We start from the raw sequence: 19,136 nt of genomic DNA on the forward strand, positions 1-19,136 counted from the left end.
TTCCCAATTCCTTCATCTCCGCCGCATCTGCTCCCAGGAGGACCAGTTCTAATACCGTACAACCTAGATGGCCTCCTTCTTCAAAGACCGCAATTTCCCCCCAGATGTGATCGACGACGCCCTCCACCACTTCCCGCTCTTCCGCCCTTGAGCCCCGCCCCTCCAATCGCCACCAGGACAGAACCCCACTGGCCCTCACCTACCACCCCACCAACCTCCATATCCATCGTCATTTCCGTCACCTTCAAACAGACCCCACCACCAGGGATATATTTCCCTCACCTCCCCTATCAGCGTTCCGAAAAGACCACTCCCTCCGTGACTCCCTCGTCAGGTCCACACCCCCATCAACCCAACCTCTACTCCCGTTCCCCGGCAACCGCAAGAAATGCAAAACTTGCGCCCACACCTCCCCTCTTACTTTCCTCCAAGGCCCCAAGGCATCCTTCCATATCCGCCACAAAGTCACCTGCACCTCCACACACATCATTTATTGCATCCGCTGCACGCGATGTGGCCTCCTCTATATTGGGGAGACAGGCCGCCTACGTGCGGAACGTTTCAGAGAACACCTCTGGGACACCCAGACCAACCAACCCAACCACCCTGTCGCTCAACACTTCAACTCCCCCTCCCACTCCACCAAGGACATGCAGGTCCTTGAACTCCTCCATCGCCAGACCATAGCAACACGACGGTTGGAGGAAGACCACCTCATCTTCTGCCTAGGAACCCTACAACCACAAGGGATGAACTTAGATTTCTCCAGTTTCCTCATTTCCCCTCCCCCCACCTTGTCTCAGTCAAATCCCTTGAACTCAGCACCGCCTTCCTAACCTGCAATCTTCTTCCTGACCTCTCCGCCCCCACCCCCACTCCGGCCTATCACCCTCACCTTGACCTCCTTCCACCTATCGTATTTCCAACGCCCCTCCCCCAAGTCCCTCCTCCCTACCTTTTATCTTAGCCTGCTGGACACACTTTCCTCATTCCTGAAGAAGGACTCATGCCCGAAACGTCGATTCTCCTGCTCCTTGATGCTGCCTGACCTGCTGCGCTTTTCCAGCAACACATTTTTAGCTCTTCAAGCTCAGCGAGCTAACTTACATACTAATTGACAATAGTGTTGGGACGGCATGGCAACAACCAAAGATGGAAAACTTCAGTTGTCAAAACATTTCTTGATTCATTAGCTTCATTATCCCTTTGAAAGAGTTAAAAATAAACAACCTCCAAGGATCAAAAATCCTAGTTAATCTTGCTTATTAAAAATGAGCTTCATATTTTCATAAATAGTTAATATAATGGTTACACTTTCCAAATAGCATTTAAAACATCCATGCTTTGAGCAGGTTACTTTACCTTTTAATATCATTAATGAGTTTGTTCTTTTCTTGTGCCACACGCTTATGATGCATTCTATGGAAATCACGTTCTTTCCTCAGTTTTACTAATGTTTCAACAGCTGTGCTGTAGGTGCAAAAATGTTTAAATTTTAATGCTGCTAAGGTGATAAAAATATTTCATACAGATATATTTCGACAGAGGATAATTTCTAGATCTTCAAGTGATATTTAGATATTTACTACATACTTGGTCGCAATCTTGCAGTTCTCAAGATCTTTCTTCAAATTTTTCACTTCATTTTCCAGCAGCTGATTTTGAGCATATACATCAGGAACAAATCCCACATTCTGTAATTTCAGTAAACCTTTTTGCAGCATTTCATACCTGATATGACAAAATGTACAACATATTATTTTCAAGTCAAAATCTGATTGATTATACGTTACCTTAACAATTATTAAAATGAAAAAACAACAACTGTGGCATGTTCAACTTTTATGGCATGACATGAAGAGGAAGGCAAAACAGAATACATTATAAACAATTATGAATGAGGGACTAAGGATATTAAAAGATCTCCTGGTTTAGGTCAGATATTCTGGTGTTTTAGGAAGGAAATATGGTTTGTAGAAGTGAATGAAGCTTATTTGAAATCAAACAGTGATTTAGCAGTCAACTTGCAAGGTTATGTGTTCAGAGCAAGATAAATCATACAGTGAAGCAGAATTACTTGTTGAAGATGGATACATTACAATGATATGTTACATATGAAGTTTGATGTAGGAATTGAAATAGAGACTCCCTTGACAGAATTAAAGGATAATCAAATGAGAACATTAGCAATACAACTAAGTGACAGGGCACCAAATGATGCAGTAGCCCAGGAGATATAAACACAGATGAGTATTCTACAGCCTTCTTAAGGAATTTCAGTTCTCCTCATAGTGAGTAACATGCACAATGGAAATGCATACAAGAGCAAAACTATTAAAATTATTAGTTTTTTTAAAAAACATCCCATTTTAAAATTCCACAAACATGAATGCAATTTTGGATTTAGTTCTAATTCATGAAAGGAAGCAACAATTAGGTAGAAGTAACATTCTGATAATCCAGAAATACAAGATGAAATCTCACCAAGACAACTGGGGAATTTAAATTCAGTTTAATAGATTTAGATTTTTAAATTTTATTGATAAAATACAGGTAGTTCTCCTATAATGCTGTAGTTGCGTCCCCATACATAAAAAATAATGGGGCTTATGGCAAAAACAGGGGTAGGGACGAACCAGTAAAAATTGAAACAAAAGTAGTGGTTAGCCTAACACAAACAATAGCACAATCTAAGTGAATTTTGACCTATTGTAACTGACCTATTGTATAGTACTATATAGTGCAATTCATCAGAATCTTCAACTGATCACTCTCAATTGGCATCATACCTGTTGGCTGCACTACATTCTAGCCATTCTTCTGATCTCATCAAATGGTAACACTGCACAAGTCAGATCCCAGAGTGAAACCTTGAGAGATCAAGGATTTGGAGGGTTTCACATCATGATGCTTGGAGACATCTATTACCTTATCTTACAAAACCCACCTTATTACCTACCCCACCTTTTGGTGCCTCTGTCAGACATTCCAGCACTATTATACCATATGCCATTTCCAAAACAACTCACCACTTCCTGGATATCCCAGAATTGACAAACATCCTCAGTGCAGCACCATCTTTCAAAAGATATTGTGCACCCAGACAGGAGCTGTCAGTCCAGAGCTGCCCTGCATAGTTCCTGACATTGGCCTGGGCATGGCAGACAATGGAAAATTGATGCTTCTCTGTGGGCAGGGACACGGAATTGCTGCTGATGGGGATGGGGTGATGCAGAGGCAAGATGTCCTTTGCTGCCGGGCTAACAGAGGACACTATTCTACTGGAACCAAATCAACATGGACCAGGGTTACACTCCAACCTCTCACCCTCGCAACGTGCAGCCCTCCACTCCCTCTGCTCCAATCCCAACCTCACCATCAAACCAACAGATAAGGAGGGTGCAGTGATAGTTTGGCGCACTGACCTCTACACTGCTGAAGCCAGATGCCAACTCGAAGACAGCTCCTTCTACCGCCCCCTCGACCATGACCCCACCCCCCATCACCAAACCATCATCTCCCAGACCATACAGAACCTCATCACCTCAGGAGATCTCCCACCTACAGTTTCCAACCTCATAGTCCGGGAACCCCGCACCGCCCGATTCTACCTCCTTTCCAAGACCCACAAGCCTGACCACCCCAGCCGACCCATTGTCTCAGCCTGTTCCTACCCCACCGAGCTCATCTCCACCTACCTGGATGCTGTCCTATCCCACTTAGTCCAGGAACTCCCCACATACGTTCGAGACATCACTCACGCCCTCCACCTCCTCCAAGACTTCCGTTTCCCTGGCCCCCAACGCCTCATCTTCACCATGGACACCCATCCCTTTACACCTCCATCCGCCATGACCAGGGCCTCCAAGCCCTCCGTTTCTTCCTCTCCTGACATCCCCAACATTTTCACTGACACTCTCATTCATTTGGCCGAACTGGTCCTCACCCTTAACAATTTCTCCTTCGAATCCTTCCACATCCTCCAGACCAAAGGGGTCGCCATGGGCACCCGTATGGGCCCCAGCTAAGCCTGTCTCTTTGTCGGCTACGTAGAACAGTCCATCTTCCGTAGTTACACCGGCACCACTCCCCACCTCTTCCTCCGCTACACTGATGACTGCATCGGCGCCACCTCATGCTCCCAGGAAGAGGTTGAGCAGTTCATCAACTTCACCAACACATTCCACCCTGACCTTAAATTCACCTAGACCATCTCTAGTAATGATGACTGAATTGACACAGACATTTTTTTACAAACCCACCGACTCTCACAGCTACACCTCTTCCCACTCCACCTCCTGCAAAAATGCCACCCCGTATTCCCAATTCCTCCGCCTCTGCCGTATTTGCGCCCAGGAGGACCAGTTCCACCACAGAATATACCAGATGGCCTCCTTCTTTCAAGACCGCAATTTCCCTTCTCACATGGTTGAAGATCCCCTCCAATGCATCACATCCACATCCCGCACCTCCGCCCTCAAACCACACCCCTCCAACTGTAACATGGACAGAATCCCCCGATCCTCACTTTCCACCCTACCAACTTCGCATTAACCATATCATCTGCCAACATTTCCGCCACTTCCAGACGGACCCCACCACAAAGGATATATTTCCCTCCCCACCCCTTTCCGCTTTCCGCAAAGACCATTCCCTCTGTGACTACCTGGTCAGGTCTACACCCCCCAACAAACCACCCTCCCGTCCTGACACCCTCCCCTGCCACCGCAGGAATTGCAAAACCTGCACCCACACCTCCTCCCTCACCACCATCCAAGGCTACCAAAGGAGCTTTCCACATCCATCAAAGTTTCACCTGTACATCCACCAATGACATTTATTGTATTCGTTGCTCCCGATGTGGTCTCCTCTACACTGGGGAGACTGACGCCTCCTCGCAGAGCGCTTCAGGGAATATCTCCAGGACACCCACACCGATCAACCCCATCGGCCCGTGGCCCAACATTTCAATTCCCCCTCCCACTCTGCCGAGGACTTGCAGGTCCTGGGCCTCCACTATTGCCTCTCCCTCACCACCCGACACCTGGAGGAAGAACACCTCATCTTCCACCTCGGAACACTTCAACCCCAGGGCATCAATGTGGACTTGACCAATTTCCTCATTTCCCCTCCCCCACCTTACCTCAGTTCCAACCTTCCAGCTCAACACTGTCCTCATGACCTGTCCTACCTGCCCACCTCCCTTCTCACCTACCTGCTCCACCCTCCCCTCTGACCAATCACTTCCATCCCCACCCCCATTCACCTATTGTACTCTTCGCTATCTTCCCCCACCCTCCTCTCTGACCTATCTCCTCCATCCCCATCCCCATTCACCTATTGTACTCTTTGCTACCTTCTCTCTACCCCACCCAACCTCCATTTATCTCTCCACCCTGGAGGCTTCCTGCCTCTATTCCTGATGAAGGGCATTTGCCCGAAACATCGATTTTCCTGCTCCTCGGATGCTGCCTGACCTGCTGTGCTTTTCCAGCATCACTCTGATCTAAATCCAGGGTTACCATCCAGGCCAGTGCAGTCTCAACCATCTGAAGGAATACACAGAATGTAGGAAGAAAATCAATGACCTTCTCCACTCTGCCAGTGAAAGTGCCACCAAATTCTCATTGATATCTCACACTTACGCTAACTCTGCTACTGTGAACCACCATTTCCTGCAACATCTTCACCGATCACTTTCATCCTCGTTAACATCTGACCCGACTAATCCTGAATCTCTTTTTGCACAGTCTACTCACCTACTCAGGACATCTCTACACATGCACCAAAAGTAGCAGTGTATCATCCACCTCTCTCTCCCTCACCCACTATGTGCAGTTTCCTGACTCTGACCACTCTGAGTAGCTGACTGACCAGGTCCAAGCCCTTGTACTGGTTTTTTTTGCAAATGGTTACCATATGATTAATTACGGAAACAGATTTACATGAGTCTATGGATATTCTTTAACATCTAAACATATTTTTAAGTGAAAAGAGAGAATAAAAAACTCTTAATACAAACAACAAAACCAAGTTTCAAACTGCTCCTCAACACTGTCTTTTTACTGTGAGTCAATTCTAGTGAAATTTCACTCTTATCTTAACATATTGCTCCCAGCTTCTTGTCCTCATGCTGTAGAGACATTTTCATGAAGCCTTTCCAAGTCCCCTAACACAAACATTTCACAAAGCTCTTTATGAGAAAACACATGAGCCAACTGATTATCTAAGGCCAAAACAGAATTCAGCACTCTGTGCTTCGCAACACCTACTGCTGGGGATGAGATTCGCGTAACAGCAAACGGGAATTCACATTATTTTTAAAAAGTCAGCAATTTACAAATTGCGGTACAGGCAAATTGCGTTTAATAAACGAGAGTTATAGGAGAATTACCTGTAAATAAATCTAGAATAAAAATGTTGATATTAGTAACGATGACTACAAAATTACCAAGTTGTTAGAAAAACCTCTGATTTAATAGTGCATTTTATAGAAGGAAATCTGCTAACTATTTCTTGTCAGATCCAAAGCAATGCACTTGGTTCTTAACTCCCCTTTGAAATGGTTAAGCAAGCCACTCAACTGAACCAAAGGAGTTCAGCACCACTTTGTGAAAACCATTAAGAGATGAGCAATAAATGCTGACCTTGCCAGTGATATCTACATCCCATAATGAGTAAAAAGAAGATAGTTAGAATTACGTAACCACAATGGAGTCTGATATAGTTCTTAGGACTAGAGGATTCAAAGGGTTTGGAGTAAGTGGGAATAGGGTACTGAGTGAAACTATCAGTCATTATCATATTGGATGGCAAAGCAGGCTTGAAGGGCTGAATGACCTACTCCTGTTCCTTTTTTCCTTTCCTATATTCTGGTCTTCAGGGTAATCAAGAGATTATCCAATAAACTAATTAAAAGGCTAAATGCTGAAATATAATCATTTTAGGAATATGAAGTAATATGTATGAATACTAAAACAGGAAGAGATACTGGAAGGAAACAGTATGGAAGAAAAGGATTGTATAGTTTTATGCAAGATAATATTTAAAATAGAAATGTGATCCTTAAATAGGTCAATGGTAACAGTACAACACATTTGGTTCCTGAACAAAGTTGTGAAAGTCATTTGGTGGAAAGATCATACATGTTCAGAATGAAACTCGATAAAGAGATCTCTAGATAGCCTGAGGTATGCCAGAAACTGGTGAAACGACTGACCACAACTGGAGATATGAAGTAGAGAACTTAACTATTGTTGAAGCGTGACTGGAATAAATAAAACATGAAAAGTGATTATTTCTCACTAAAACAAAAATGATGAGAACAGTTCTGTTTGAAGACAGAGAAGTTGTTGGAAATGGTCATTTTTCAACAGTGTTCACAAAGGAACAGGATTGGAAAAAAGGATGATAATTGGAAGCACAGTTTAAACATGAATATAAATTGAAAAATGTGAAAAATACACAAGATATTAGAATTAGGACTAACAATTGGCCCTTTGAGCCTGTTCTGCTATTCACTATATCGTGACCAATATGTTTGTGCACCTAACTCCATTTTCCTGCCTATCCCCCAAACATTGTTAAGTTCACAAGATTCTGAATTTCAACATTTGTTCCAGGATTCCGGTGAAGGTGGTTCAAGCTATTAAGAATCCTCTTTTGTGTATTAATTAGAGTTCACAACTCAGACCAAATCTCAAAGCACTGAAAAATAGCAAATGGGACTCCAATCTACAAGGCAGGTAAGGAATAAAATTTCATTTATTTTTTAAAAAGTCAAGCATGTCAGCTTTCACAAGAAGGTTTGAAATTTCAAGGGTAAGCCAAAATATTCAGTGCAGTTTTTGGGATGGGTGTCATGTTTGCTTTATTCATTGAATTGCTCTGGACAAATAAGGATGTCAACTACTTGGATTTCAGGAATGCATTTCACACCACACAATAGACTACTGCACATGGTTCAAGCACAAGGAAGAGATGGGAATGCACTAAAATGGAATGGCAAATAGTTGATTAATGGATAATAAGCAATTAACTGATATATAATAAGGAGGAGCTAGTTATATGTTGACAAATATTGAATGGCCAGCCAATTATCATTGAAGTGATACAAGGTTCAATGTTGGAGCTGGGTTAGAATTGACTTGTTTGCAAAATTAAAACCCAAGGGTTAAAAAGCAATGAGAATTTTGTTAATGTAGAGAATATAGAGAATAATGGCTTTCAACCTGGAAGCATTATTTAGGAATGCTCCTTAGACTTCCTGCCAAAGGGATAATCTCACATTTTATCACATCATAATTCATCTCCCAAATTTTCATAACCTGCTCATAAACTACCTGTATTTGGAGTCATAGAGTCATAGAGATGTACAGCAGGAAACAGACCTTTTGGTCCAACTTGTCCATGCCGACCAAATATCCTACATTTATCCAGTCCCATTTGCCAACACTTGGCCAATATCCCTTTGAACTCTCTTACTATATACCCATCCAAATGTTTTTTTAAATGTTGTAATTGTGCCAGCTTCCACCACTTCCTCAGGCAGCTCATTCTATATGTGCACCAGCCTCTGCATGAAAATGTTGCCCCTTAGGCTCTTTTTAAATCTTTTCCCTCTCACCCTAAACCTATACCATCTAGTTCTGGACTTAACAACCTCATGGAAAATACCTTGCCTTTTTTTTCCTTATCCATGCCCATTATGATTTTATAAACCTCTATAAGGTCACCGCTCAGCCTCCCACACTCCAGGGAAAACAGCCCCAGACTACTTAGTCTCTCCCTATAGCTCAAACCCTCCAATCCTAGTAACATCCTTGTAAACCTTTTCTGAACCCTTTCAAGTTTCACAACATCCTTCCTGTAGGAGGGAGACCAGAATTGCACACAATATTCCAAAAGTGGTCGAACCAATGCCCTGTACAAACACAACATGACCTCCCAACTTCTATACTCAATACTCTGACCAATAAAGGAAAGCATACCAAATGTCTTCTTCATTATCCTATCTACCTGCAACTGCACTTTCAAGGAACTATGAACCAGCACTCCAAAGTCTCTTTGTTCAGCAATACTGTGCAGGACTTGAACATTAAGTCCTACCCAGATTTGCCTTTCCAAAATTGAGCATCTTGCATTTATCTAAATTAAACTCCATATACCACTCCTTGGCCCATTGGCACATCTGATCAATATCCCCGTTGTGGGAAGGTTTGTAGCTCAGGTTGAGGTTTAGGGTGTAGGTTTGCTCGCTGAGCTGTAGGTTTGATATCCAGACGTTTCATTGCCTGGCTAGGTAACATCATCAGTGGCGACCTCCAAGTGAAGCGAAGCTGTTTTCTCCTGCTTTCTATTTATATCTTTCTCCTGGATGGGATTCCTGGGGTTTGTGGTGATGTCATTTCCTGTTCATTTTCGGAGGGGTTGATAGATGGCATCTAGATCTATGTGCTTGTTTATGGCATTGTGGTTGGAGTGCCAGGACTCTAGAAATTCTCTGGCATGTCTTTGCTTAGCCTGTCCCAGGATAGATGTGTTGTCCCAGTCGAAATGGTGGTTTTTTTCATCCGTGTGTAGGGCCACAAGGGAGAGGGGGTCGTGACTTTTTGTGGCTAGCTGGTTTTCATGTATCCTGGTGGCTAACTTTCTTCCTGTTTGTCCTACGTAGTGTTTGTGGCAGTCCTTGCATGGAATTTTATAGATGACATTGGTTTTGTCCATGGGATGTACTGGGTCTTTTAAGTTTGTTAATTTTTGTTTGAGAGTGTTGGTGGGTTTGTGTGCTACTAGGATTCCGAGGGGTCTCAGTAGTCTGGTTGTCATTTCTGAAACTTCTTTGATATATGGTAAGGTGGTTAGGATTTCTGGCTGTGTTTTGTCTGCTTGTCGTGGTTTGTTCTTGAGGAATCTACGCACTGTTTTTTTGAGTATCCGTTCTTCTTGAATACGTCGTATAGGTGGTTCTCCTCTGTTTTTCGAAGTTCGTCTGTGCTGCAGTGTGTGGTGGCTCATTGGAATAATGTTCTGATACAGCTTCCCAACACACACAAACAGGCCCCCCGTCTGAAAAGCAACCCTCCACCACCACCCTCTGTCTTCTACCTTTGAGCCATTTCTATATCCAAATGGCTAGTTCTCCTTGTATTTCAAGTGATCTAACCTTGCTAACCAGTCAACCATGAGGAACCTTGTAGAACGCCTTGCTCAAGTCCACATAGATCATATCCACTGCTCTGCCTCATCAACCTTCTTTGTAAATTCTTCAAAAAACTCAATCAAGTCAGTGAGACATGATTTCCTATGCACAAAGCCATGTTGACTATCCCTAATTAATCCTTGCCTTTCCAAATACATGTAAATCCTGTCCCTCAGGATTCCCTATTTCTTGCAGTGTCTTTGCTGCATCTTCACAATTCGCTTTCTTACTTATCTAAGCAGTGTCATCACTTGGCTGAGATACAGTTGGTCATCCATTTAATTAATCATCAATTTAGTACTTAATTAATTAGGAGCACAGCACCAATCATAGTAGCACTCCATTTGGTACAGTTCGGCAATCTAAAGATTTTATGTTGTAGTGTGATGTAAACTGTGTGATTTGTATATATAATTTTTGACAATATTTGTTGTTAGTTTGGGTTCCTGGTTTTCAAAGTGGCAACCAGTGGGTTTTCTGTGTATCTAACGTTAATAATTAACTTCTGAAAACATTTATGCAGCCATGGTAGTTTAAAATGTTTTTGAAACCTAGTTTTTGAATGGATTTTGTGCATTATTTATGGTCTTCCATTTAATTAGATTGCTTTGCAATCCAGCATGGTAAATAATGGGATCTCAAGGTTTGTTGGAGAGTTCATAAACTTTTTATTTTGTTAAACTTATGGGAAACCTGAGACAAGGAAACTTCTACTTTTACTTTTGACTTTGAATGGGGTAGTCCTGTGAAATTCTTGGAATAGGATGGTTGCGTAGAAAAGGATATATAGTGAATTAGGTTACCTTCGACTGAAGAGTTAGTGTTAGCCCCAGACAGAAGTGAAACCATGGAGCTGTTAATACCACATTTGGTTGCTTTGCTGCCATCAGGGATCTGTGGACAATCAACCCAGATCTTTCTGCTCCTCTGAGCATCCTAATGTCCCGCCATTCATCGAATACTCCTTTGTTTTGTTATTTCTTCCAAAGTGGATCACCTCATACTTATCAAGGCTAAATTCCACCTGAGGCTAATCTGTTCATCTGGCCAATCGTTGATATGTTCCTGTAACTTAAGACTTTCTTCCTCACTATTAACCACCTGGCAAATCTTTGTGTTACCCGCAAACTTACTTACCATCTTCCTCCCAACATTCTCATCTAAAGCATCTATATGTATCACCGACAATAAAGAACCCAGGACTATTCTTATGGTCTGCTACTGGACACTGGCCACCAGTCACATAAATAGCCTTCTACCACCACTCCTATCATTAAGCATTTTTGGATTCATCTTGCAAAGTAATCCTGGATCCCATATGCTTACCTTCTTTATCAATCTCCCATGTGTGAACTCGTCAAAGGCTCCGCTGAAATCCATATCAACTACATCAACCACACTACCCTCATCTATGCAACTGATCATGTTCTTGAAAAATTTAATCAAATTTGTTCAGAATGACCTCCCTCTGACAAAGCCATGCTGACTACCCTTAAACAAACCTTGTCTCACAAAATTGAGAGTCATTCCTTCCTTCTAAATTTTCTCCAATTATTTCCACACCACTGATAAGAGACTCAATGGTCTGTAATTCCTTAGTTTATCCCGACCACCCTCCTTGAAAAGTGGAATCACATTAACTTTACTCCAGGCCTCTGGAGACTCCTCTGTTGCCACAGAGGAATTGAAAAAATTGGATCAAAGCCCCTGGAATTTCCTCCCTCCCCTCTCACTCCAACCTAGGATACAACTCATCGAGACCTGCAGATGTGTTCAATTTTCAGCATGCCAAAACCTCCAGTAACTCTTCACTCCCTATGTAAATCTGCTCCAGAACCTCTCAGACCCTCTCCAAATTACAGTACCTATATATTCCTGGTATGGAGGGATTGTCTTACAAAAGCTAAACAGGTTGGGACTCTACTCATTAGTTTAGAAGAATGAGTGGTGATCTCATTGATACACATAGGATTCATAAAGGTCTTGACAGGGTAAATACCAGGATGTTTTCCCTCATGGAAGAGTCAAAGACCAGGCAGCATAGTCTCATAATTAAGGATTCCAATTTAAGACTACATAAGGAGGAATTTCTTCTCTCAGAGGGTTAAAAGTCCACGGAACCTGTTGCCACGGAGAGCTGTAGGGACAAAGTCCTTGAGTATATTTAAGGCTGAGATAGATTCTCAATCAGTAGAGGAATCAAGAGTTATGTAAAAAGGGCAGATAAGTGGAAGCAAGGATTGTCAGATCAGGTTTGATCCTATTCAGTGGTGGAGCAGGCTCAAGGGCCCAACTAACAACTCCAGTTACTATTTCTTTTGGGCTTATCAGCTTCAATCTTGTCAGATTGTGGAGTAGACTGAATGGGCTGAATGGCTTGCCTCTGCTCCAATGTCCTCTGGTTAAGATGCTTGAAATTCTCCACGACAATCATCATGTCACCCATCACCTTAAATATACATTCCCTCTACCACCAACTTACTGTGGCAGCAATATGTACTATAAACAAGATACACCAACAGCATCTTCCAAACCTGCAGTCATATACAAATTGCACCTGTAAGTACCCTTCTAAACCACACATCATACCAATGTGGAATTACATCACTGTTCATTCATTGACACTGGGTCAAAAACCTGAAACTATCTTGCTAACAATACTTTGGTTGTACGTACAAATGGCCTACAGCAATTCAAGAATTTTGGTCACCTCCAATTTCTCAAAAGGAATATAGGACTGGCAACAAACATTGGCCTTGTCAGAATCTTATGAATTTCATGAAATAAAAAAAATGATTTGAGCAAGGAAATATGCCCATTTGTGTAGGATAGAAACACAGACACATTCAAAAAGATCTTGACAAGTTCAATCAATAGGTGCAGAAATGACACATTTAAGTTAAACAAAAGAATATAATGTATATATATGTATACACATATATATAAAATATAATTTGATAGAGGCTGGATATGAATTACATAACAAATGCAAATTTGCATGAGACATCAGAACAGAAGAGATATTGAGCATTTTAGTGGTCTTGGTTACCATTCAGGAAAAAGTCAGGATTGCAGATGCTGAGATCAGAGTCAAAGAGTTTGGTGCTGGAAAAGCACAGCTGGTCAGGCAGCATCAGAGGAGCAGGAAAATCTTCTCTTTATTTTACCAGTTTTAAGGAAAGTTTCTCTAGTCTTTTAGGAATTGAAGCATCACACCCCTGGTATTATTCTAACTCTCTTGCACAGCTTCTTCAAGACCTTGAAAACTTTATTAGTCTAGTGCCCAGAGAATACAATATCATAGACAAGATCTAACCAGTGATTTATAAATACTTAGCATACATTCGTCACTTTTGTACTCGATAGGCTAAAACTTCATCATCAGTCACAAAAGTCACAATTCAAAACCTTTCAGAGATCCAGTCCCCATAGAAAGCTGGTAAACTTCATGCTGTCTTTTCATTTAAAGGACAATAATGCTGGGCAGAATAGGGCATGTTATGATTGCTGATTGAACATTCAGCAAGAGCCACACAGTATGTGATGGAGTTCCTTTTAAAGGTAAAAACAATGACTGCAGATGCTGGAAACCAGATTCTGGATTAGTGGTGCTGGAAGAGCACAGCAGTTCAGGCAGCAACCAAGGAGCAGTAAAATCGACGTTTCGGGCAAAACCCCTTCATCAGGAATAAAGGCAGAGAGCCTGAAGCGTGGAGAGATAAGCTAGAGGAGGGTGGGGATGGGGAGAACGTAGCACAGATTACAATGGGTGAGGGGGTAGGGGATGAAGGTGATAGGTCGGGGGCGGGGGGAGGGTGGAGTGGATAGGTGGAAAAGAAGATAGGCAGGTAAGACAAGTCATGGGGACAGTGCTGAGCTGGAAGTTGGAACTAGGGTGAGGTGGGGGAAGGGGAAATGAGGAAACTGTTGAAGTCCACATTGATGCTCTGGGGTTGAAGTATTCCGAGGCAGAAGATGAGGCGTTCTTCCTCCAGGCGTCTGGTGGTGAGGGAGCGGCGGTGAAGGAGGCCCAGGACCTCCATATCCTCGGCAGAGTGAGAGGGGGAGTTGAAATGTTGGGCCACAGGGCGGTGTGGTTGATTGGTGCGGGTGTCCCGGAGATGTTCCCTAAAGTGCTCTGCTAGGAGGCGTCCAGTCTCCCCAATGTAGGGCAGACTGCATCTGGAGCAACGGATACAATAAATGCTATTAGTGGATGTGCAGGTAAAACTTTGATGGATGTGGAAGGCTCCTTTAGGGCCTTGGATGGAGGTGAGGGAGGAGGTGTGGGCGCAGGTTTTGCAGTTCCTGTGGTGGCAGGGGAAGGTGCCAGGATGGGAGGGTGGATTGTAGGGGAGCATGGACCTGACCAGGTAGTCACGGAGGGAACAGTCTTTGCAGAAGGCGGAAAGGGGTGGGGAGGGAAATATATCCCTGGTGGTGGGGTCTTTTTGGAGGTGGCGGAAATGTTGGCGGATGATTTGGTTTATGCGAAGGTTGGTAGGGTGCAAGGTGAGCACCAGGGGCATTCTGTCCTTGTTACGGTTGGAGGGGTGAGGTCTGAGGGCGGAGGTGCAGGATGTGGACGAGATCCGTTGGAGGGCATCTTTAACCATGTGGGAAGGGAAATTGCGGTCTCTAAAGAAGGAGGCCATCTGGTGTGTTCTGTGGTGGAACTGGTCCTCCTGGGAGAAGATATGGCAGAGGCGGAGGAATTGGGAATACGGGATGGCATTTTTGCAAGAGGTAGGGTGGGAAGAGGTGTAATCCAGGTAGCTGTGGGAGTTGGTGGGTTTGTAAAAAATGTCGGTGTCAAGTTGGTCATCATTAATGGAGATAGAGAGGTCCAGGAAGGGGAGGGAGGTGTCAGAGATGGTCCAGGTAAATTTAAGGTCAGGGTGGAATGTGTTGGTGAAGTTGATGAATTGCTCAACCTCTCGCGGGAGCACGAGGTGGCACCAATGCAGTCATCAATGTAGCGGAGGAAAAGGTGGGGAGTGGTGCTGGTGTAACTACGGAAGATGGACTGTTCTACATAGCCAACAAAGAGATAGGCATAGCTGGGCCCCATACGTATGCCCATGGCTACCCCTTTGGACTGGAGGAACTGGAGGATTCGAAGAGAAACTGTTAAGGGTGAGGACCAGTTCAGCCAAACGAATGAGAGTGTCAGTGGAAGGGTACTGTTGGGGACGTCGGGAGAGGAACAAACAGAGGGCTAAGAGGCCTTGATCATGGCAGATGGAGGTGTAGAGGGATTGGATATCCATGGTGAGGATGAGGGATTGGGGGCCAGGGAAACGGAAGTCTTGAAGGAGGTGGAGGGCGTGGGTGGTGTCTCGAATATATGTGGGGAGTTCCTGGACTAGGGGGGATAGGCCAGTGTCGAGGTAGGTAGAGATGAGTTCAGTGGGGCAGGAGCATGCTGAGACAATGGGTCGGCCAGGGTGGTCAGGCTTGTGGATCTTGGGAAAGAGGCAGAACCGGGCAGTGCGGGGTTCCTGGACTATGAGGTTGGAAACTGTGGGTGGGAGATCTCCTGAGGTGATGAGGTTCTGTGTGGTCTGGGAGATGATGGTTTGGTGATGGGGGGTGGGGTAGTGGTCGAGGGGGCGGTAGGATGAGGTGTCCTCGAGTTGGCGTTTGGCTTCAGCGGTGTCGAGGTCAGTGCGCCAGACTACCACTGCGCCCCCTTTATCTGCTGGCTTGATGGTGAGGTTGGGATTGGAGCAGAGGGATTGGATGGATGCACGTTGTGAGGGTGAGAGGTTGGAGTGGGGGAGGGGGGTAGACAGGTTGAGGAGGTTAATATCCCGGCGGCAGTTGGAAATGAAGAGGTCGAGGGCAGGTAATAGGCCAGCATGGGGTGTCCAGGTGGATGCAGTGTGTTGGAGGTGGGCGAAGGGGTCCATGGAAGGTGGGCGGGAGTCCTGATTGTGAAAGTAAGCTCGGAGGCAGAAGAAGTGTTCGACATCACGGCGTGTATTAAATTCATTGATGCGTGGACGGAGGGGGATGAAGGAGAATCCTTTACTGAGGGGAAGGTCTGGAGGGAAGGTGAAAACTTGGCAGGGCTGGGAGCTGGGATCTGGTGAGGGTGTGGAGCTGGGAGTGGGAGTGGAGCCAGTAACTGGAGTGGGTGTGATGGTGGGGGGAATGTGGGTGGAGTCATGAGGAGGGGTGGTGTTCCCCTCAGGGTTCTGGGGGCCGGGAATGGTGACAGTGGGATCTGTGGGGGGAGGGGGGGGCATGTCAGCAGAATGCAGGTGAGTGGCGTTGGTGGGAGCAGAAGTGGTGGCAGACACGGCAGTAGGAGTGGCGGAAGTCACTGAGCGTGTGACATCAGCGATGATGTGAGGGGCGGAATTGATGTCACGTGTGATGCATGAGGAATTCTGAGGGGCGGAAGTGGCTGTGGGAGTGGCCGTGATGGGGGCGGAAAAGACAGATGCCTGGAGGAAGAACGCCTCATCTTCCGCATCGGAACACTTCAACCCCAGGGCATCAATGTACTTTAGCTGTGGCCTAGCCAATGTTTCACATAGTTCCAGCATAGACCCCCTACTCTTAAATTCTGTGCCTCTGCTAATAAAGGCAAGTATACCACATGCTTTTGTACCCATTTTATCCACTTAACCTAATAACACACCAGATGGCCTCCTTCTTTAGAGACCGCAATTTCCCTTCCCACATGGTTAAAGATGCCCTCCAACGCATCTCGTCCACATCCCGCACCTCCGCCCTCAGACCCCACCTCTCCGCCCTCAGACCCCACCCCTCCAACCGTAACAAGGACAGAACACCCCTGGTGCTCACCTTCCACTCTACCAACCTTCACATAAACCAAATCATCCGCCAACATTTCCGCCACCTCCAAAAAGACCCCACCACCAGGGATATATTTCCCTCCCCACACCTTTCCGCCTTCTGCAAAGACCGTTCCTTCCATGACTACCTGGTCAGGTCCACGTCCCCCTACAATCCACCCTCCCATCCTGGCACCTTCCCCTGCCACCACAGGAACTGCAAAACCTGAGCCCACACCTCCTCCCTCACCTCCATCAAGGCCCTAAAGGAGCCTTCCACATCCATCAAAGTTTTACCTGCACATCCACTAATAGCATTTATTGTATCCGTTGCTCCAGATGCAGTCTCCTCTACATTGGGGAGACTGGACGCCTCCTAGCAGAGCACTTTAGGGAACATCTCCGGGACACCCACACCAATCAACCACACCGTCCTGTGACCCAACATTTCAACTCCCCCTCTCACTCTGCCGAGGATATGGAGGTCCTGGGCCTCCTTCACTGCCGCTCCCTCACCACCAGACGCCTGGAGGAAGAACGCCTCATCTTCCGCCTCGGAACACTTCAACCCCAGGACATCAATGTGGAGTTCAAGTTTCCTCATTTCCCCTTCCCCCCACCTCACTCTAGTTCCAAACTTCCAGCTCAGCACTGTCCCCATGACTTGTCCTACCTGCCTATCTTCTTTTCCACCTATCCACTCCACCCTCCCCCCGCCCCCAACCTATCACCTTCATCCCCTCCCCCACTCACCTATTGTACTCTATGCTACTTTCTCCCCACCCTCACCCTCCTCTAGCTTATCTCTCCACGCTTCAGGCTCTATGCCTTTAGTCCTGATGAAGGGCTTTTGTCTGAAACGTGGATTTTATTGCTCCTCAGATGCTGCCTGAACTGCTGTGCTCATCCAGGACCACTAATCCAGAATTCCTTTTAAAGGTAACCTGTCCTTTTTTTCGAGAGCTGCACTGACTAGAAGAAGGTACTATTGATGAAGCTCTGGACTGGAAGCTTTAGTGATGTCTTCATATTTAGTGTTGATTATCTGCAATTCCTTGGGAGATAAGGCAACATTCATAGATCTTCCTCTGAAGGAAATGGCAGCAAATGACTAAAGAGGTCAACGTTTAGAGTCTGGTCTGGAGGAGTTGTAGCAAGAAGTCTAATAACCGCATGTGGATGTGAACATTGTTAATGCATGTTGACATGAGATCTCCTTCCCACAATACCACAAACCTCTCTCACTGCATCATATCTCTATTACTTAAACAACAGAAGTCTCAGCTGTCAAGACTCAGGTGAACATTAACATACTTCATCTCATCATCACAATTTCCTTTGATGTCATATACCCACCTCCCATTGCTTCCACATACCTCTAACTATTCAGTTGTGGCAAATATATTAAGCAAGCATAGTGCAACACAATCAGAACTTTTTTTCCTGGCACAAAGTGCCATAAAAAAAGTGCAAAGCCAATTTGGCAAGAAGAGGCACTGGATCATTCAGCAACTGTGATAAGGAAACAGTGTTGCTTATAATAAGGGTAGCTAATACAAAGTGTCACCAACAGTTGGAGTCCAAGGCTAAAGGGTGCATCATGGCCCGAACACTAGGTTCAGGGTTCTAGGGTACCTGATGTGCATGGGCTAGTGGGCAGGTTTCCCGACCAGCACTGGGACCTGTGATTTCTGCCCTTTCTTTTACTGATAGCATTCATGATTGAGTTGTAAACACTGGCTGGACATATTCTGGGAGACAGCAGAATGGTGTTAGTGGATAAAAGTAGTTCCTCTTTTGAGGGAAATCAAGAAGGAGACATAATTTTAAAGTTAGAACTCTACTTGTCAAATGGGTTCTCTACTACAATTTGGTAGCTTTAGATGGTCATCTTTTACACCGAGTCAGATGACAAACAGTGTTTCTAAGCATTAATTTACCCATTACGAACAGGCTGGCATTGAATATCCATTTGGCCTCATCAAAAATATTTTCCTGAAGGGGAAGAACTCTCATGACCTCTTCCATCCTAAGAAGTCTCCTATTTAAGAACAACCATGACTAATGGCACTTCAAGCACAGCACTGACAATGCAGGTGTTTTCCATACAGTAAAAGTGGCTGTGACCA

At 44.9% G+C, this 19,136-nt stretch overlaps 1 protein-coding gene across 3 annotated transcripts in view; it reads right to left on the minus strand.

The window, feature by feature from the left end:
* spag16 (sperm associated antigen 16) overlaps nucleotides 1–19,136 on the minus strand; it is a 1,014,658-nt gene that overhangs the window by 937,791 nt on the left and 57,731 nt on the right. For all 3 annotated transcript variants that reach the window (XM_072578621.1, XM_072578623.1, XM_072578620.1), the window contains exons 5-6: nucleotides 1,594–1,731; nucleotides 1,363–1,470 (exon numbers count right to left, since the gene is read on the minus strand). In XM_072578621.1, the coding sequence (XP_072434722.1) occupies nucleotides 1,363–1,470; nucleotides 1,594–1,731 (246 nt within the window). The remainder of the gene's footprint in view (nucleotides 1–1,362; nucleotides 1,471–1,593; nucleotides 1,732–19,136) is intronic.

The sequence above is a fragment of the Chiloscyllium punctatum genome, chromosome 10 (genome assembly GCF_047496795.1).
Source record: "Chiloscyllium punctatum isolate Juve2018m chromosome 10, sChiPun1.3, whole genome shotgun sequence".
Taxonomy (NCBI): Eukaryota; Metazoa; Chordata; class Chondrichthyes; order Orectolobiformes; family Hemiscylliidae; genus Chiloscyllium; species Chiloscyllium punctatum.